Source organism: Triturus cristatus, chromosome 2_1 (genome assembly GCF_964204655.1).
Source record: "Triturus cristatus chromosome 2_1, aTriCri1.1, whole genome shotgun sequence".
In the NCBI taxonomy this organism is placed as follows: Eukaryota; Metazoa; Chordata; class Amphibia; order Caudata; family Salamandridae; genus Triturus; species Triturus cristatus.
Genome location: NC_140581.1, coordinates 236,471,994 through 236,494,408, shown reverse-complemented (window position 1 = coordinate 236,494,408; position 22,415 = coordinate 236,471,994). Strand labels below are relative to the sequence as shown.

Below are 22,415 nucleotides of genomic sequence, written 5' to 3'. Positions count from 1 at the left end.
TTAATAACATTACTTATTAATCTTTCTTAATTAATGTCATCAAAAGGAAGAACCTTTTAATTTAAACAAAAATCAGAATCCTATATCTGTAGATGCAAAGCTGAAACTGTATTGCCAAATTAATAATGCACCCATCATTGCAAATTACAGCAAAGATGATGTTATGTTGTATCGGTTCGGTTAATGATGGCATTGCAGTATCGTATAGTATAACGATTAAGTTATAATGTCCTAGCTTTAAAAGTACGCGTTTTGAACTGTTCCACTTTTGACAACAGTTTATACAACAACACTACTCCCATGCTGTATGCATTTATTCCGTTCAGAACCCTACATGGTTATTCAGTGTTTCATTTAAGAAACCTTTGTCTTTACATCTCACTGCATACCTTAATTGTATCTAAAATGGTTTCCTTTGTAACACAAAATACAGTCTTCTTACCGATAGATTCTCTATATACTTTGCTAAATCTACATTATGTGTTAGAATACATGATACTAAAAATGCGTTCCCTGCAATAACAGATACTCTGCCAAAGGGCATCTAAACAGCACTTCTCTTCTTTGGTGTCCACAATCATCTTAGAACTCACAGTATGAGAATGTTGAAATCATTTCTTTGTTGGCATCAACGGTTACACATATAGTGGCCCAACTGTTCAGTGATGTAAACGTTTATTCATATATCTTTGCCAAAAGACATCCACATATTTTTGTCAAATGAAAGCATTATTTAACTGACCAAGGTCAGAAATATATAACAGTATAAATAACTGGCCAAGGTCAGAAATATATAACAGTATAAAATGAATAATAAAAATGGGAATAGTTTTGAGTCCTCATCAGTAGTTTCCATAAAGGAACTGAACCTTGTCTTTCAAAGTGTTCGGGCTATTTGTGGTACAGCGTGGTACATATTTAGTACGACTGTCATACTTTCCCATTCTAAATTCCCCCTCTGTTACTAACTAAACAAAGTAGGTGTAATGCTCTTCATGTGTTAAAGTGCTACAGTGGTTATGAAGATAAATAATACTGTTCAATAATAGTACAGTGTACTTTTGGGGTCAAATTCAGCAAACTTGTTCTGCATGAAGATGTGACCTGCAGAGAGTAAAAACACATCTGCAAAATTCCCAGACCTCCATTTACAGAATTAAGATTTTGTGAATTCTATTCTTGGAGAGAGATGTTACAACTATGAAATTTCTGCAGTAAATGACAAGACTCTCACAGAGATATACCTTGAGAACATTTGATATTTACTTATTTTATTAATATAGTATATGTACTCAAAGGTACAGCCTTCATATACTCCCTACCCTTCAGAAACCCATGCCTGGACAATCAAATGCATCAGGGAAGTATTACGTGTGGGAAAGTACAGACAAACCAGCAGTTTTCACATCAGACAATGGAGAATAAAAGCTACTATAAGGAAACTATTTCCAAGGAAAAATAAAGCTCTATATTTCTCTGATTTCCTGAGTGTACTCAAGGTTTGGAAATTAGAAACATTTGAGACATGTCTCTTGATCATGAGATGTGATAAAATTTGTAGTCAGAACATCAAGTAAATGTCAAGCACTAGGAATATTTTGTTACTTTCCATGCTGTATGTCTGAGGCCTTTGTCAATCAGTGTGGAATTATAGATCTCAGAATGTAATACATTCAAATTTACTCAAGCCAAGCTATATGATTTCTGTGTAAATATGAATCAATATTTAACTTTACTATTTAACTGAACAGTGAAAAAAGTCCTCTCAGTGGTAAATTCTATTTGGTGAAGTGTATCCCATATTATTTAACAGACAAATATGTTCTCGTCATCCACCTAGAACATACTGTAAAACAACCATGTATCAATACAGAACTTGAACCAGCCAGTTATTTAATGATCATTATGAGATGATCTTTTAATGTCTATTGGTCTGGCCAATTGCGATGAATCTTCTAAAAAGAGGTGCTTTGCACACCAATCTTCTTTTCTTTGGTCACAAATATTCTATAATTGACCTTTGTTGTACATTTTGTTTTTAGCTTGGATCAGTTGATGATCTCAACACTAGCTCAACATAAGTTGCAAACGGTCTTGACATCTGTGAAATCAAAAACTGACATCATAGCTCTGCTTCAAGAAACAAAAGCACAAGCAGAGGTAAGTAATGTGATTAATACAGGAGTTCTCTGTTACACACATCCTGTGCTGCACTGTGATATCAGTAGACTTATTTAAGTGAAATGAGCACTATTTTGACATTATATTTAGTAAAAGTTTCACAAAGTCTTCAGTAATCTGTATTGGTTTTCTCTTCTTTGTTTTTATTATTAATAATCACACCAAAAACCCTGTATCTTTTATCTGGTTCAGTGTGACTGTATCTGCAATTAGTCAAATAGTTAATGGTGAAGGAGGAGTCTTTCTTGTTTGATTGTAGCCCTATTTTAATAGATAGTTTTGTGGGGATTATAGGTGTTTGTCCCTCCATGCTATTAATTTTCCTCCATACTGCTATCTGTTGTTGCAAACAGGAGAGAATGGAAGGTACAGTTTATGATCTAGGCCACTTCGAGTTTAATAATGTCATAAAGTTGGCCCTTTGGAAATCTATTTATCTGTTTGTAGCACCAAATGCCCATTTAAGTATTCTATGTGTATGCAAGTTTTTTGGTATTTATTTATTTATTGGTTTATTGATTGAAACTGTGAAAAATTGGGTTGTTGGTTGACTAGGGTGGGAGCCCTGGTCAAGCAACAGCCACAATCTCTTGCTGGGTAAAAAATCACTAAATTAACCTAGCTTGGCACAAAACGCAGTCAGTTTTAATTTAGAGGCAATGTGTAAAGTATTTTATGCAGACCATAATCAGTAATAAAGTGAAAACACAAGAAAACTTCCAAACTAATTTAGGAAAATAGAGTAAATGTTAATAAATTTTTTGAAACCAAAATGACAAACATCCTATCAGTAGAACTGGAGTTATGATTTTTTTAATAGTTTTTAATGAAAAGTAGCACCAAAAAGCTCCAAACGCGGACATTTAGTTGCGTGAGACAGTGTGAAAGTAAAAAAATATGGCTGATTGCGATGGAGTGCGGTTCAAATAAAAGAAGTGGATTGGGCCAATTAGCGTTTACCTTCGGACTTAGAAGAATTTCTGAAAAAAAAATTCTGGGACGGTAAAGTTAAGCAGTCCTTCTTCCTGGCAGAGTATCCACAGGTCCAGAAGTGTACTGAAGAGTTGGTGTCTGAAGTCCTACCTCTATACCTTGGTGTCCTTGTTCTGGAAGGTGGTAGAAGCTTCTAGACAGTAGTTTTGAAGTGCATGGAATTTCCGGACTCCCCTGCCCTGGCTCCAAGCTAGTTGCAGTGCCAATGTTGGGTTGTTAGGTCCTTTTGTGTGAAGGCAGAGCAAACCATATTCAATTAAAAGTGGGGTTGGGGCAGCTCCACCCCTCCATTCTTCCAGCAGCTGGCCCATCCTAATCCCCCCATTGTGTGCCTATCTTGGAGGAGTCTGCAAAGTCAGCCAGTTACACCCTGCAATGTGACCCAAGACAGGCTGTGGGTACAAAGGGAAGGAAAATGACAACTTTCTAAAAGCAACAAATGATGGATTTAGGCCCAGATCTCTGTACTGGGGTGAATTCTCGACATTGTTCAGCATTCTGTGCATCAATTGTTCTTTTTGAATTTGTCACCCGAGTGAGACGGGTATGCCCAGACTTGGGTCCCGTGCTCTCCATGCCACTGGAGTCAAGCTAGCCTGGCTAATGAGGGGTGATATCCCGAAACAGCCCCAGGGTGCTTTGTTCCGGTCCAGGAAGGACCTGGCCTGGCAGTTCAGGCCGAACTGTTCCCATGGGGAGCAGGGTCAAGACTGATTTGTATATGACATGGGGAGTAAACAAACTATGGATTTATACCCAGATCACTGTATTGGGGTGAATATATGACATTCGTCAGCATTTTATTCATCAGTTGTTTGCCACTTTCTAAAAGTCGCATTTTCAAAAATTTTATTATAAAATCTGACCATTAAAGAGGGTTTATCATTACAATTTCATAGGCACCAAAAAGGATATAGCAACCTGCACTCATTTGAAAATTACAGCTTATTAAATGTAATAAGGAATCCCCAATGTTATCTTATTAGAGGATAGGCCTTCCAGTATTGAAACAAATTTAGGAGTTTTCACTACCAGGACATGTGAAACCTATAGGTACATGTTCAACCTTTCAATTACATTGCACCCTGCCATATGGGCTACCTTGGTCCTACCTTAGGTGTGACTTATATGTAATAAAAGGTGAGTTTAAGCCTTGCCAAGGGGGTTTAAATGCCAAGTCTACATGGCAGTTTAACACTGCATTTAGGTTACAATGGCAGACCTGGGACAAGTTTTAAAGTGGTACTTAAGTGGGTGGCACAGTAAGTGCAAGGGGCCCTGTAGCATTTAATTTACAGCCCCTGGGTATATGATATACCACACTCTACAAAGGATTTAAGGGTAAATTGAATATGCCAATTGTGTATAAGCCAATTTAACCATGTTTTAGGGGAGTGAGCACAAGCACTTTAGCACTGGTTAGGTGTAGTAAAGTGCACAGAGTCCTAAGGCCAGCAAAAGTAATCTCAGCAAAATGAAGGAGGAGCGGCAAAAAGTTGGTGGGAAGACTATCCTAAGGTTGAGAGGTCTAACAGGGAAAATCCAGCTTAATAATTCAAAGAATGCTTGTGAATTTGGATGTTTATTGGTTATTACTTCATTCAAAATAGAATTTTGAATTTTTCGGTTCCATAGCTTTTGATCTTGGAATATTAAGCACATAGGAATGTATTATTCTTTAATCTTGTTGTTAAAGTTCAAATGTAAATGCATTTATGTTGTATGGATTTGCGTGGTATTTGACTTTGTTTATAGAAATACAAAAAGTAAATGTTAATTGGACTGAGTTATAACGATGGTATGTTGTAAAGGATTTGTAAAATCTTGAGGTGAACCATGGGGAAAAAAAGGCCAAAGACTGTGTTGATGTGTCATACCCTCTTTTTTTAGGGCGAGCCTTAGCAGCACCTTCGCTGTTTCTTTGAGACATGCTGTATTCGCTCTGTGGGATTATAGCCCATTGCCTTTTTATGCTAGTGGTTAATCCTTCATCTTTGTCCCTCCCTTTTGTGTTTGGTTTCCTCCCACACAACACTGCCCAACTACTGTAAACATTACACTTCAGCGTTTGTGTGTTCATTTTGGGGACTATTGTTTCCTTTGATTCCTGCTCGTGTCACTGTTTGCCCGTCTTTAGTGGTTCAGCTTTGATGCCCCTCAGTTAATCTCCCCATCCCGTTCAAATACTGAGATGAAATTTAAGACGCTGTTTTCTAGGGTGCTTCTTTAATTTTCTCTAAATTCAAAGTTTGAGGACTTCCCCCAAACCCCTCTTGCTTTGCTGCTTGTTGCTTTAGCGCCCATCTGTCACTGGACCTTCAGCAGCCCAACCTTGAGGGCATGATTTGGGCAACTCCAGTCTCATTTTCTATAACGCTTGTTTAAATAATGTGAACTCGAGCAACGCGAAGGTGTTGGAGTGCTTTACATTGTGACTAGTAACATTACACAATGTCAGATTAATTTTTGGGAGCATTTTTATATAGCACAAACTTGACTGACCCGAAGATATTGAATCGCTTTACAAAAGTGGCAGTTACATTACACAAGGTCAGGTACATTTTTTGGTTTTTAGGTGTGCTGAGATTTAGTGATGCCGATGCTGCCTCTGTTCATTTATAATTTCCCCTCTACCTGATAAATGAGAGCAGCATTCATCCCTCACATCTCCCATGTGGCTGCATACTCTCCCCGCTGCCTCTTTCCGTCGCCCTCCTCCTGTCAGAGCTCTAATTTCAAAGCACATTCACTATTCATTATTTTCCCTCTACCTGACAAATGGGAGAATTTTGTTGTTGTTGCTGTGTCCAGTGCTCCTATACCCATGGGGCTGGTTTCATAGGCTGTTCAATACTCTAGTGATGTGTCGCACACAGAATGTTGAATTACTGTTGACATTGAGGCACTTGACTTTTTGTCTATGCATTAAAAAGCCTTGGAATAAATGTTTCCTGAGGCAAGCATGTATTCCTAAAACAGATTGCATGACCCAGTGTGTAGTAATTGTATAGCTCTTCAATCCCTGGCGGCACAGCACCCAGGATAACGTGCTTAAAGGCTAAACACTTATAAGGTCCGAAAGGCGAGACCAATTGGCTATGCCAATGCTTGTTATGTATAGTTAGGAGTACAGTATCATAATACTGTAGTTGTATCCTTTATATACTCTACTTTACATAATATTATACCCGATTCCTTCTGATACAAGAGAAATTTTGAGATAGAGACAGCCTTTAATTTTTTTGTTAAATAACACCTTACAATAAATAAAGGTTGAAAATCACACTCCATGTTAAACCTACATAGATAAGCTAAAATAAAAAGTGTGGAAACTCTGAGGTAATAGCAATCGATTAAAAAAGTGCATCTGTCCTCTAACTACTGCATAACATTGTAAGAACCTAACATAAAGTTCATTCTATGCCTTTAGGGGACTACTACTTTTCCACCAGTTTTCACATTTGTCTCTCTTTGCATAGGTTTCACAAACTTATTTACAACGGCACAATTGTGGTTGGATAAATATATGTCTTTTTGTTTTTATGAACTACATAAAGTGCCAAATCACGAGTCTGATGGTCAAAGGACCACCAGACCTGTAGTGGCGCAGTGGTGGTGATTCAGAACCGCCGCACCGATGGTCAACTGCCCAATTACGACTTGGGCCGTTGTAACGTTATTGGACCACTGGCTCTGTCAGGGAACCGCCGTTCCCTAGTGGTGGCGCCGCGGTCAGGGGGTATGTAATATGCAGGTGGTGCGGCTGCGGCCACACCATGCATATTACAAGTTTCAGGACTGCCAGAAGTTTCATAGAGTTCTTTTCTCCATGAAAAGGCTGCCAGTGCCGAAATAAAAGAGGCCCTACAGTGCCACCTGTGCACGCGTAGCCTGGGACCGCATGAAGGGAGGACCCCCTGTGTGAAGTGCACCCAGGTTCCTATATGGCACCGCCGCCTTTGAAAGGGCACCACAGGGGTAACTGCCACACTGCCCGCCCACCACACTACAAAAATGTGTAATCTAGCAGGCAGGCTGTAGCGACTCTTAGCGGTGTGGGTGTGCAGCGGTGGCAGGCCACCCGCAACCCCAAAAGTCGTAATCGGGCCTGAAGTCTGTTCTCTGTTTCACAAGATATTTAAATGACCATTGTTTTTTTATGAATGGGCTATTTTTTCAACATCTAACAAGTTATATGGTGTTGCTTTATACAATCCTTTGTTACTTCAGCTTCGGTCAGAAACTTATGTCCATCCTCCTGCTTCCCATGTAGGAGATTAAATCAGAAATGGTATGATTGTCCAAATGAAATATATCTATTACCCACACTGTAAGCAGAGACGGAAGATCCATTAAGAAATGTCTCGGCATTATTTTGATTGTAGAAACGGATGCACATTTTTAGGTCTGGGTTTTAGCAGTGGAGCTGCCAAAGAAACCTGTTGCTTACATTATAAATAGTGTGGGATTTGGGTTAGCCCCTTTCAACCATTTGCTTTATTTTAACACTCTTTTTCAGCCATTTGTTTGAGTCTCTGTCAATACTTTCTTAGCTTAGCTAGTGGAGTATTTATCTTTCACCTAATGCTGTTGGGTATTTCAGTATGTCCTTCCACCTCCACTCAAATGCTTTCATTGAAGTGCTTGAGTGACCACTTTACAGCTATAGCCTTTTCTATCCACTTGTGCTGACTTTAATATGCTTATTTTGCATAGGTTAGCACATTAACCCAGACCTACTGGTTTTTGGCAGTGCTTGTTGTATGATTGCATTTAAGTGCATAGGGATTTATCAAATTGATAAGATGCATAGCATGAGACACAATGAGGTAACCTAAAAGAAGCTACTCCGAGCTGATGATGATTGTTCTGTAACATTTACCACTTGTGACACCTCAATCTTTATTGAACACTGTGCCCAAATTCGTTAGGCTGTTGGAGCATAAATTTGGCTATGAAAAAGCCTTTCTTAACCCCTTCAGTGCCCCGCCCTTTCCCCCTCCTGTGCCGGGCCTTTCATTAGCGGGCGGGGTCCATGACGAGATATTCTCGTCATGGGCACAGTGCAACCGTGCTCCATGACGAGACTATCTCGTCATGGGCATTGAAAAGGTTAAAGTGATGTACATATTTGTCTATGCCAGTGTAATATATTTTTGTGATGATTGTGTGTACGATAAAAACATTAGTGCACACAAAAGAAGGGGCGAGGGTACGACTCACCTACCACGAACACCCTGTCAATACTTAGTACACTAAAAGGTGTAGGGAGTGATAAAATATATTTATATTGTGTGATGACACATGCTGTATGTGCTAATACTGCCCTCACTAACACAAATGTGTGACATGCTTCATCATAGGGCTGCTTACAAAACACCCTGGCGTAGCCACACATGGGGTGGAGCAATAGGGAGGGGGAAGACAATACAACACAAAAAGTAACAAAGTAATTTTACAGTGGCTGGGAACAACGGTAGTGAAAGTGCAGTGTAGTGCGAGTTAAAACTAGCTCGGAAGTGTCGCTGCGCCTAAGACTTTATTCCTGGACCTTCCGGCCAGGATTAAAAATGTAAAGGGTGGATGTGATTGGGAGATACTATGTGCTCCTAGCACCCCTCCTTTACTGCCAGGTGGTCAACATGTTTCGGCCGTTAGTGTATGCTCCATGTGTAGGGTCACACCGGCCTTCCTCAGGACTGTGCTCGTGCTCTCTCCTCCAATTGAGATAAAAGGGTACCTTAAAACTAGTTCCTTCTGTGTTGAGGAATTTCCTCTAGCAAGTTGTAGTAATACTAGAAAGAAAAAACAGAGGATATCGGTAGATTGAGGGAAGGAAGAGAAGGAAACACCCAGTTAGGAGTAGTATTCTCTTCCAAGTATAAACAACTTTATGTTGAAAATATCGTATATACATCAGTACATCCCGGGGTGTCATTCATACCATGCGGAAGAACTATGGTGCATGTCCCTCCTATTATCGTGTGTGCCAAAAGAGGAGGTAAAAAGATACCTGAAAGGTAGATGGTTATATCAACAATTAAAAATTATCTCCAGCATGTGCAAACATCAGGGTATCGTTCAAACAATCAACTCCGCTACCCAGCGGGGGTCCACTGTGTATCTACTCACCGAGTTTACCCCTATTTTGGATTAGAACTGGCGGCGGGCAAGGGGAGACCCCCTATAGTCACACTCTTTGTGAGGAAGAGATAAAAACATAAAATCACATGAGAGATCATTCTGTAAATATTTTAAACAAGCGGCCACAGCGCTCAACCATTTATTTTTGAGTATGCCCTGAGCTAATGTGGAAAATTGGCTGGAGGTGTTCAAAGTCGCTATGATGTTATTGGTAGCTAGTTGTATCAGATAGTTTTGTGCTTATGGGCTTTGGTCAGCCGTATGAAGCTTAACGATGTGTTTGGCTAAACCTACCGTTACCCGGTGTAAGATGAAAAAACACAGTTTAGCAGACATATCATTATATACTGGTCTGCTGTGCTGTGCCAAATGCCACTCAACTGTGCCCACACTTCCCCCACCACACATTGGTGTGCTATGCTGCATCAGTTAAACTACGGTCCCCCAGTAAGGCGGCCCGTGCATTAAAAAGTGTGGGCTGCTACATGCCCCCTCCGATTATCCCCCTACTCCTTACTACTTCAAGGCTGGTGCTCCGCTGACGATGCTCGCGTAAGGTGTTTTTATCCCAGTGTTTCGGAAGCAATCCGTTACGATCAGATGACCTGCGTCGATGACGTGATTGATGTCAAAGAAGGCGTGTCATCCCGCGTCATTTGCTGCAGTGACGTGACATGTTCAAGACGCCCCGATATTATGATGCCGGTCACCGTCAAAGTGTAGCCTGGCCCCAGAGTCCATTTGAGATAGATCTGTATGTCCACTTAAGTAGGATGACCCGCTGGCAGGACACTCATTGCCACCCCAAACATCGGTAATATTAATAAGTGAGTCAGTGATACTTTCTATAGGGGCGTGCAAGTTCCGCAATTTCTATGGGGAATGGTTATTAATCCGACATACCTCTGGGATACATATGGGATACATATTTGGTAATAATATCCTTAAATGTGCAGCATATCTTGTCCACTAGACAAAAAAATGGCTCGACACCCATTAGAGCGAGGGGGTGATCGCAATACGATGTGTGTGTTATGATGACCAATGGAAGTCATTCACAGAAGAGGGGGGAAGGCAGAGACAAGTGGATGTGTCACTGTAAAACACATTACACAAACCCCTTATTGCACCATAATATAAAATAATCCCTTAGAAGAGGAGCAGAGTGCATGTGACAATCAATGTAAAGTATCAGGTATACTGATTCACTGTGTTTAACATGTCGCACATACCCCTTCAAACACACTATATTGATGGATCCTTATAGAGAGGGACAGAGTGCTGTGACAGATTGATAAAAGCCCAGTCTACTACTGTTTCTTTGATCATAGGTGATATATTTAACGATTCAAGGCGTGTCATGGGATGTCGTCATTGAGTCCCACTTCGTGACTCTGCAGGCGGTACACTCATTTTTGTTCCCTCAGACGAAGGGCTCTGATTTTGTCCCCTGTAGAGGTGTTGAACCTGGGTTTCTTTATTATAGTCAATGTTAACTATTCAGTAGTGTGATCGCTTCTCCAAAAAGTGTGCAGTCAGTTTAGTGTTGCCCCTCATACACCTTATAATGCTGCGGTGTCCCATGATGCGTGTCTTCACTTTGCGGTTAGTCATGCCAACATACCCCATGCGACACGGGCACGTAATGAGGTAAATAACACCTTCCGAGTTACAATTTGTCTGTGACCTCTGCTCCCAGGGGTAGGTAAGTCCCACATCAATAGATTTTGTATTGTTAGTGAGAGGCCTGGTCTGGCATGCACTAACATATCTTTTAGGTTGGCGCTCCGTTTGTAGGAAAATAAGGGTTTATCAATGTTCAATCCGTTGGAGTTGAGTATTCTCCAGTGTTTCAGTATCTTCTGATTTGGTGCAATGCCGTATTAAATGTAGTGACACGCACTGGTTTGTCAATGCTAGGCCTGGTATATCTCCAAAAGATTTTCCCTGTTGGCATTTGTGGCTCTTTTCCTGGCTTTCTTGATGGTACGTTCCGGATAACCCCTATGAGATGATTTTCTGGAGAGAAGGGTCGCTTCCTCTTTAAAACTGGATTTCTCTGTGCATTCCGTCTCAGATGGAAAAATTGGTCTACTGGCAAATTCTCCCGGTTAAATTTGGGGTGGAAAGTCTCAAAGGAGAGTAGGGCATTCTTATCCGTGGGTTTATGATAAATTCTTGTATGAAGTTTCACCCCCTTAGGTTCAATCATTAGGTCCAGGAAAGGTAAACCTGTCTCCGTGACGGTCGATATAAAATGGAGTAAGGGGTTTCTGTGGTTCAACAAGCCAAGGAAAAGGGTCACAGATGGTTCGTCGCCTTTCCATATAAGAAGCACATTATCGGTGTAGTGACGCCACAGTTTGATGTTCTCTCTCCATTGACATGCTGGATCATAAATCACTGTTTTTTTCAAAAGCATATCATAGGTATTAATTTGTGACACATTACAGTACATTTCCTTTTTTGTTTATTTGAATGTGCATGCCCCCATTCGCTGAAGGCCCTGCAGTAGAATGATTGGTCTAAGTGTATTTCGTGTGGGTCATGGTAGTCATGGGAAAGGTAGTTCCCAAGTCCGAGGGCTCAGCTAGTGCTTGATTAGTCTAGTTTCCATCACGTGAGTCGCAGGTAGTCATAGGAAAGAGAGGTAGTTCCCAAGTCCATTTATCGTGCTTGCCCTCAGTGTTATCACCAATGGGGAAATCTATACATTAAGCATGCCAGCATAGTTTCAAGGTTGCCTGGCAGTTCGTTCGAAAGATTAAATCTCAGTTTTATCACCAACAGAGGGGTAGATTAGTTTAAAGTTGTTTATCCTTATCCTGGTGTGTAGAGGGATATATTTTTTTATAATACCAAGATGATTCTCCTGATAATTTAGATAACTATTGGGTACGTCCCTGGTATAGCCCAAACTATTTCTTAAAAAGGTGAAAGAAAAAAGCTTAAATATTCCTCAATAGATATCTCATGTTCCTTTCTCTACACGCATAATGATCATCGCTTGTAGGGGTTGGAATCATGAAAGATGAACTCTGATTCAAAATTATGCACATAGAGACATGCCAGGCTCAGTGCATATGTGCTATCCCTGAAAGTTCCATGTACCTGTTGGAAGACCTGTCCCTTTTGGATTTCTTTTGCATTAGTACCAAATGTAAGCATTCTAATATGAACTGTGGGAGTGTCATGTATTCCCAACATTATGTCCTTAGTAGATTCTCAACTACCTAAAGGGTAGGCTTATGAGGGATGTTCGTATGTAGTGACTCTATCAAATTCCTTCTCTTTTAGTAGATTCAGGACATCTTTTCTGTCTTTTAAGTGTGAGGTAATTTCTCTTATTAGAAGGCATAGGAGGACATCACAAAATGTGATAGTGGCTCTAATGAGAACCCTAGCCCTGGAACAATAGGACAGTCTTGGAGAGGATGTTTATTTTGTGGATCTTGAGACGTATGTAAAAATAGGGTGGTCATGGATCTTTCTTTCTTCCTTTGTCATGATCCACCCCTTTTCCTTTTTTGCTACTGCTAGAAATGTGATCTTTTCTATCATGTCTTTAGTAGGGTCCTGCCTTAGTCGTTTGTAGCACCTTTGATTGTTCCTTAGCCTGAGATATTCATTGTGGTAGAATTGTCTGGGTAATATGACCAGAGCCCCGCCCTTGCCTGCTGGTTTATTTATTACAGACTGATCTTTCTCCAGTTCCGTCATAGCATCTCTCTCTTTTTTGTTATCTTTCAAATATGTGTGGTCTGTTTTTTTTTTAGATTGTCCACACCCCGATTTACTGCTTGCTCTAAAGTGGCTACCTCAGGAGGTAACTAGTGTAAGGGTGACAAGAAAGTGGATCCGTTGTGTAGACCTGTGTTTATTTCTCTCTCATCTTCTTCTGTAATTTCCTTGTTTTCAAAGAAAACTTTCAGCCTTATTCTCGTACGTCATTCATCTCATATTTTAAAAGGGTCATCATTCGGGGTAGGAACAAATCCCAAATCTTTGTGGATCAGTCCTCCTTCAGTTTCAGTTAAGACTTTTTCACTGAGGTTGATGATATCATCATTTGATCGTATCATTATTTGTACGTCCCTGGTTGGGGCCCTTTAGTTTTTTCCCCGCCCTGTTCTGCCTCTGTTCAATTCCATGAGATCCTGCAATATTTTCTTCATCTTCCTTGGCCTCTATCTAAAAAAGAGAGTAGGGGTGTTGCCTTGGTTATCCCTGTGGAGGGGTACAAGGCATGAATCCACAAGGTTGAGGCCACCCCCATTGTTGGTTCCCATGCGTCCTAGGTTGTGGGGATCCTGGGCTTGTGGTCCCTGTCTGTAGTTCCTTGTGTTTCTTGTCCTGTTGTTCGCGAAAGGTCTGTCAGAGTCAGAGGAGAGTAACCTGGGGACAAGGAGTTAGGAATAAGAATTACCTTTTCTGTCAATAGAATCACCACACTCGTTATGATTTATGATGCGGTGTCTAAATCCTCCCTTTCTTTCAATGTGATGTGATATGACTGCCTTTTAAATACCATGTCACACGTTTATTTTGCAAAGTCAAATTGACAATTTTAAAACTGCACGTCAAGTTTGCAGAGACAAGCCTGGAGACATGCTTCACGTTTGGCACAATATGTGCTGCAGTCTATTAGTGCAAAAAGAACAATTGATGGACAGAATGCAGAACAATGTCATACATTCACCCCAGTACAGAGATCTGGGCCTAAATCCATCGTTTTTTTGCTCACCATGCTATTCGAGTTTGGACCCAGCCATATCCAAATCAGTCTTGCCCCTGCGCCCAACAGCGCCAAGACTGATTTGCAAATGGCCAGGTCTAACCTGGGGTGGCATGGTGAGCAAAAGAATGATGGATTTTACCATGATCTCTTGACTGGGGGCATTCCGTCCATCAATTGTGTGTCTTTTGCAGTCTATTAGTGACATTTAACTTACAGGCCCTGGTTACACTTTTGTACCATATACTACTGACCTATAGATGAGTAAAATATGCCAATGAGGAGTGTAGACAATTTTGACATGCTTTACAGAGCACGTGCACTGGGGCCTAGTTACCAGTCAAAAAACGTCAGCACCAGTCCCCAAAAATTAGGGTTACCTTACAAAAAGAGTCGTTTTACAGAAATCAAATGTAGGTATCAAAATTGAGCAAGAATTTGCAATGCAATAGGTCTCACATTTGGGAAAGTTAGATCTATTGGCCTTGTAAATTATTATGCTTTTTACTTATTTTGTTGTTGTTTTGGCAGTGGAGTTATTATTTTAACGAAAAAAAAGTGCCTGTTGTCCTGTGTTGTTTATGTAGTGAGATTGTACACTAAATATGAAATGAAATGACTGTTTCTCCTATCTTCTCACTGTTGGATGGTGTTTGCATGCTCATACCAGCAATGCCTAGGTCTCCAGCTGTGGTTACACAGTAACATACAAGTAGCACATTTGGTTCTCCAATGTAATGATAAACAAGAACTTCATCTTTGCCGATGCAGAATACATCATTGTCTAACCATGAGGGAAGGCTTTCACTTGGGTACCTCACTGCAGACTCCCTCTTAGAATGAGCTAAATACAGAGATGCCGTAGTATATTAATTCTCAAGAGCGGGTAAGTCTCTTCTTTATATGCGAGTAGAATTGCTACCAAGTAGACACTTTTCATGCTGTGGCTCATATGCCCATGCCCCTTCCACACGCTCCAGAATGCCTTGTACAATATAACATATAAAAGGAAAACAGTAGAATAAAAAAAGACGTTCCGCGCAACATGGTGTCTATGCGGTAGAAATCAGTCTAAATGTTTTCATAACGAAGCCTTGTGTGTAAGGTCTATCTTCTAGAAAACGACCTTGATGTAGTTAGAACGATGCTGAAAGCAGCGTGTGTGAGGTTAAAAGTAAAGCATGTGTTCGACTGCTCTGTCCGAGGCTGTCGTAAATAATAAAAAATTAACACACATAAAGCAAAAAAAAAATCTTTTGCATTCAAATAGAATGGAAAGAGATGTCAAAATATAATACATTTACCTCTACATCGTGTTAATACAATTTAAACAGAAAGAAATACAAATAAAACCACAATAAAATAAATCTCCTCTGCAGCGTTGAAATGCACTTTAAAAGGAACGAGTTGCAGGAAAGGGGTTGCTAAAAAGGAACAGCGTGCCATGCCTGCTACAGCAATATCAAATAAGACATTAAGTCACAAAATAGTGCCCACTACCAGTAAATTTAACAAACTGAGTAACCACACATGTAAAAGGGCCAGTCCTCATGGAAGGTAACAACAGAAGAGAGGAAGGTACTAAGGAGAGATTATTAAGCCTATTAACAAATAAATCAAAGGCGAACATTTCGCTGGGCGGAGCTTCAAGCCCATACCTGAACACAGCATGACCCAAAGAGACAGCACAAGTGCTGTCTAGGCGAGACCTAAAAACTGATATTGAAAGTCAGCAAAAAGGAATCACTGATTTTGATGTGTGTCATAGGCGACTCTTCTTCCTATAGTTCTAAGAAAGACATTCAGTGCCCCCTTTTCAAGTTATTTCTAACTTTAAGATGAGAACATTACAATTATTTCCTTTACTTAGAGGCAAATCCAACCCTGTCTGTGATTGTGGACTTTACTGTGGATTAAGGCATATTTTCTGTAATCAAGACAAGTGGCAATTCGACTATGTAATTGGAGCTGAAGTTTCAGCCAGATAGATCACAGCCTTAACTTATGCTAAGGCTTATGACACAGAAAGGATCAAACAACTTTTACTTTGGTGTTCTTCTTCCCACTTTAATGACAACTAGGGAGTCGCTTAAAGATTTAGAAATCAGCAACTGAACATTTAATGGAAGGATAGTGGTCAGTTTTTGAGAATTTTAATTTCTAGCATTCTCTCCCCCCAGCCCCCAGAAAGGGAACTAAAAGAACAAATCAGTAGTTGGGTAAACACATTGGTAATGTTGGAGGGACATTAGATATTTATCTATATACCTTTTTTTCATTTTGTAAAGTTACAATCAATTTTCAAAACAAAAACTTGTTTTAACTAGTATGATGCCTATTATGCCACTAGTATCATACTTCTATATAATGCTAGTGGTCTTGCTCCCTCTCTCTCTTATGCAAAATGGGAATTTAGTTACTTGACATAATGACTTTGCATTACCAAATGTATTAACAACTGTCTAGGTTCAATAACATTAAAATTGAAATGCTTAGAAAAATAGTGATAAAATGCCAGTAAAGGGCTAAAAAATGGAATAACGAATTTTCAGACAGTGTAAAGAATACCTGGACTGTACAGAGCTAAATATACGAATTCTAAACAAACTATATAATTAGATGTACTCTACTCCTCATTTGTAACATTGTATACATTCCTTGGAAGTAAAAAGCACGCATAATAGTTGTAAATGAAATCCTGAGTAGAAAAAAAAGAATACACATTGGTAACCATCAGTGATGTCATGAGTGATGTCACTGACTATGTCATGAGTGATGTAATATGTGACGTCATCAGCAGTGCATTGCGGGCGCGCGAGTTATAGTTAGCTGAACTAACTATAACTGGGGAATTTCAATGGTTTTGTACGAGTGAAAAGTCCAGCTAACTATAACGCCCCTGAAACCTATGGTTTTTTCAGTGAATTTCTAAGGTTTTTTAAATGCTAATTACTAACTATAATGCCCCTGCAACCTATGGTTTTTTCAGTGAATATATATATACATATATAAACATAAACATATAATCTGCATATCTATATAAATATAAATGCATTCAAACATATACATATATGCATTCATATGCATGGTATGTACATGAAAGTTTGAAAAACTCTAATACAAGCAAAGCTAAAAAGCCACCTAATTACAAACAGAATTGCTTTAACTTAAACGAGGGCGAGACCTATTGCATTTTCAATGCTTGTTTACTTTGATTCCATCAAGAAGGCATTCAGATGTGTCACACATTTTCCATAAATTCTGAATGGTAGCACTCTAGTTGCTCATTAGATCACTGTAGTAAAGCTACTGCTCACCAGGGAAGTCTGCTGCTGGTATTCAAAGTGCATGTTTCAGTCTGCATGTCAGAATTTTAATGAAATGGAAGAGGATTTGAGAAGTCAAAATGTGCCCTAATCTTTCTTTCTGCAGCACTAATCATAATTTCTATGGCAAAATGAACCCCCTCATTTTGTTCCTTTGCAAATTAAATGTTATAAGTGTTACCACTTTATTCCAATCAAGATGGCATCAGGTGTGCCATACTTTTGTCAAGAGTAAGACTGTTAGCGCTCTAGTTGTTCTTTAAAACACTCTGGGACATTCCGTCATTGGGCTATACTTGGGCTACATCTCGGTGATATTTGTGTTACATTTGAGCTCGTTTGTCTCTGGTGGCCATATCACACTTGAAAGTTAGCATTTAAAAAACCTTTGAAATTCACTGAAAAAAAACATAGGTTTCAGAGACGTTATAGTTAGAAATTAGCATTTAAAAAACCTTAGAAATTCACAGAAAAAAACATAGGTTTCAGGGGTGTTATCAGTGATGTCATCAGTGATGTCACTGACCATGTCATGAATGATGCAATATGTGGCATCATCAGCAGTGCATTGCGGGCGCGTGAGTTATAGTTAGCAGAACTAACTATAACGGAGGAATTTCTATGGTTTTGTATGAGTGAAGTGGGCAGCTAACTATAACACCCCTGAAACCTATGGTTTTTTCTGTGAATTTCTAAGGTTTTTTAAATGCTAATTTCAAACTATACCGTCTCTGAAACCTATGTTTTTTTTCAGTGAATATATATATATATATATATTTTTTGTTTTTGTTTAGGGTAAGGGATCCTTTTTGCCCTTGACAAGTTATCAGGCTCTTGGATTGGGGAGGAATATGTCAGCACTTTGAAAGGATGAAGGGCCCATGGTACTCCTAATCCTAAACATCCAGTAATTTGTTTATTCTCATTTTAATTATAGCTGAGGTACCACATAATAAAGGATATACCTGTGGTATACCTTTAGGTATTTTAATATAAACTGGATTCTGGTATTATCCAGGAAAAGAATATATCTTAAGAACTCCCCCATTAATTGGGGTCGAGTCCACCCTATTAGTACCATCTTACCAGGGTAGGATGAGGTGGCCAATGAGGAAGCCTGCCACATTACGTGTGTGAGACCACCTCATCCAAAATGTTTTTTTTACCCAAAATCTAGTAACATGGGGACACAGAGTTAGGAACAGGAACTTTAGTTCTGTCAATAGGTTCATCAAGCTTGTCGTGATTTATTATTTAAAAGGTAGTGAAGCGGCCGGGTTCCCTTTTGTCAATGTACTCTGGAACCTTCGGTCTATGGACCGTTTGTTCCTGCTTGGAAGTGTAGAGGGGTGAAATAGCTCACATGACTCCAAAGAATAACAGACTCCAGGTTCTAGGTTAGTGGGTTTATTACAAAGCCAAAAATAACTAGACATACAGGCACCTCAAAACGAGGTTGTAGAAATACATCGGAACTAATACAAAGGTGAACCTGCCTGCAATGTTAAGTCTTTGAATCATGAAAAGAACGACAAATTCCAAATTTTGAACACTGGCAATGAGTGCCCCCACATCAGGATTAGACTTAATTTGAGGTTCGTGGGTAAAAAGCATTAGTCTGTCCCTACACTACTACTAACGTGACATCCCTACTTAGCATTCCCCAGGCAAGTTAGGAAACGGTGTCTGCACGTGAAGACTTCGTAAGAAGTGCACTCATGTTGACAAAGCTACAGAGCTCGTTCTCAGATGCTCCTTCTCTCTCCATTGATCTCCTCTCCTAACCCAACCCCTGGGGCACTGTTCCTCATCCCAACACCAAAATCATAAAACACGCCCATTTCACATTATCCGATCACCTCTTCCCACTGGACACCTCCTCGTAGGCGGTTTTCCATTTAGTTTCGATACTCCCAGCTCAATGAACCTGGTTCCCAGGCCTTTTCCAGTGAGAAAGAACACCATCCCACATTATCAGCACTCCTTCTACAAATGTAGGGCGGATAAACAGGCACGATCAAGAGGATAGCGATAAATCACAGGGCAATGCAGGCATTCAGTGACCCATTACCCCATACTATGTGCTGTCTTGGCAGGCACCGAATGTGAATGACTCCTGAACAGACTAATGGCTGAAGAGGGATAACCCAAAGCCTTTACATGCACATGCACATATATGTATTTTGTTAATTCACTTTTTAAGCTGTCACAGCAGAATCAGAGGATGTGGGGTAGGTCAGAGTGGCCTACCTTATAGCTGGAGAACCAGGTTCAAGCATCCTGTGATTCTGGGCCAATTACTTGATCTCCCCAAATACGAATGTGTTACCTGTAAGGCTACTGGTGCTTAAGTAAAGCGCTCTGATGCCTTCGGGTCGAGTTCGCGCGATATAACACTGCAAAAAAAACAAAAGAAAATTGAAATAATGTAAAGAACACCATCCCACATTATCAGCACTCCTTGTACAAATGTATCCTCTACTCCCTGAGCCTAACTCCTAAAACAAAAGCGTTATTCTAGCTAACAAAGATGAATTTCTCCACCTGCAACAGAAACGTGAGAAAGAAAAAGATTCAATATGCACATGAACATTACGAAAAAAACCCTACTATGATATCCAGGGAAAATGCATTTTAGGCCTACAGACAACGGCCAACATAAGGAAATAACGCATAGGCCTTGTGAAACCACATATGAATGGCCATTTTACTAAGCATTTCTAAATCAACACGTTATGTGAACATAACAAATACATGAATAATTGTAAGCAACCTACACTTGTTCAGCATGTTAAAGGTTCAGCTAAACATGCATATATACAGACATCAGTATAGGGCACGTTTAAATCAATGCATTACATTTCAATAAATGAACTTCATTAGTCAGTTATATCACAACTGCTATGTAAATTTCTTCACATTTTACGAAATATTTCTATCCTTTCACCTTTGCATGTTATTAAATTTCACATTCTAAGGACCAAATGTTAACACGACAAAGAATAAATGCAGGTGCAAACTATTTGTGATTATGATGCACCTCTACAAATGAAAGAGCACAATCGCGCTATATCAGTAGCACATGTATATTTTATGTTTTACATGTTCTGGCAGTGAAAAACCTCCAAAGTAGTTTTTCACTGTGGCAAGCCTGGTTCTCCCCTAGGACTGTGCAGGGTTGTTTTGCGTTTTCAACTCTTTAACTTACTTGGTACTTCTACATGCTTCACACATTTTCTCATGTTACGCCTGTCTGCTCTCTACCATACCTACCGGGGGTTGAGCTCCGGTTTAATTTAGAATAGTGACATTATTACTTGCTGTGGACTACCAGCGACCCCAACTAATAATCCTCTTTCTCACAGTTTCTCAGTTATCTTGGCTCTAGCAAGCATTACTTGCACATAATTACTATACCATTACAAGGCTTGTTTGGCATGGACCAGTCCAAGACGCAGTGTCAAAAGAAAAGTTAATTGCTAGTTCCATGTGAGCAATTGCACAAGATAAAAGCGACCAGTAACAGAGAGAAAATCTACCCATTTGCAGAAGGCTAAGAGGGAATCTCTTTCAAGGAGTCAAGTTTTCATTGATCTCTTTTCAAATAATGGTGGTCATGGCTGCCTTGGAATAGAATCAAAATTAGTGAAATTTCATTCATACTTCCCAAGCATTGGCCTCTTCTGATTGTATGTCATACACGGGTATTTACATATATGCAGGGCCACAGATTACTGTGATAGGCAAGAGTGTTGGCGTTAGTTACAATTTGTGACATATATACGCATAGAAATTCTGCACTATGAGAATCCTTGCTAGGCCCTCTCAGCAGGGGCTGTATATTATGATCCCAACTGTAATTTTCTACATACTTATATTGGTATCACAGTATTAAGCGAAGTGTACATTACATTATTTTCCAGGTTTTTTTTGCAGTGTTATATCGCGCAAACTCGACCCGAAGGCATCAGAGCGCTTTACTTAAGCACCAGTAGCATTACAGGGGACACATTCTTTTTTGGGGAGATCAAGTAATTGGCCCAGAATCACAGGATGCTTGAACCTGGTTCCCCAACTATAAAGTCGGCCGCTCTGACTTTGCCCCACATCCTCTGATTCTGATGTGACAGCTTAAAAAGTGAATTAACAAAATACATATATCTGCATGTGCATGTAAAGGCTTTGGGTTATCCCTATTCAGCCATTCGTCTGTTCAGCAGTCATTCACATTCGGTGTCTGCCAAGACAGCATATAGTATCGGGTAATGGGTCACTGACTGCCTGCATTGCCCTGTGATTTATCGCTATCCTCTTGATCACGCCTGCTTATCCGCCCTAAACTTTGTGTGTTTCAGTGAAAGGGCTGGTAGGCCGGTTCTTTAGTTTCCGACTGTCTCCCTTGTTTGGCTTCCCTTTCTTATTTGAATTTTTGAACACCTGGTGGTTTATTTTAAACTTATCGTTTCTTGAGACTCGTTTGACACCACATAATTACTGCGGGATCAGTAGGTAGGTGTCTTTTAGTTGACCTATCTCTTTCATCTTCTCACCACTATGGTAGAGGCATGCTTTAGTCCTTCCTGTTTCTGAGATCTCTGCTTCACTCTGCGTGCTTCATATATAAGGCGATTAAATGTGTCTCCAGTAAGCTTGCGCTCAACCCCTGAGATAATTATGAGATGTGTATGAGGTTAATGGGTGTTTTTAACCCAAGTTACGCCTATCTGTCGTACGACAATTTCGCTGTTGAGATTTTGATGTCACCTGTGGATATCCATGAATGTAGTGTAACAGAGGGGTTGCCAAGCGAGCCACCCCATTTCACGGAGGAAAAGCAAACGGATGCTAATCTTTCTAACCAGACCCCTCAGAAAAGTGTCATTGGAAAATTAGGAATTGGAGAAAAGGGGTGATCTGATTTACTGAACGGTATCTTCATCCTGGAACTTATTTTTTCAACTGAATCCAACAACTCCACACATTTATCAAGAGATGAGCTATACTCGCTGGACAGCGTGTTTCAAACCCCGCCTTTC

General features: G+C 40.0%; 1 protein-coding gene across 5 annotated transcripts in view; it reads left to right on the top strand.

Moving 5' to 3' along the window:
- Positions 1-22,415, top strand: part of PDZD2 (PDZ domain containing 2) — a 1,178,280-nt gene that overhangs the window by 1,074,220 nt on the left and 81,645 nt on the right. For all 5 annotated transcript variants that reach the window (XM_085630570.1, XM_085630578.1, XM_085630563.1 and 2 more), the window contains one exon: positions 2,043-2,160. In XM_085630570.1, the coding sequence (XP_085486696.1) occupies positions 2,043-2,160 (118 nt within the window). The remainder of the gene's footprint in view (positions 1-2,042; positions 2,161-22,415) is intronic.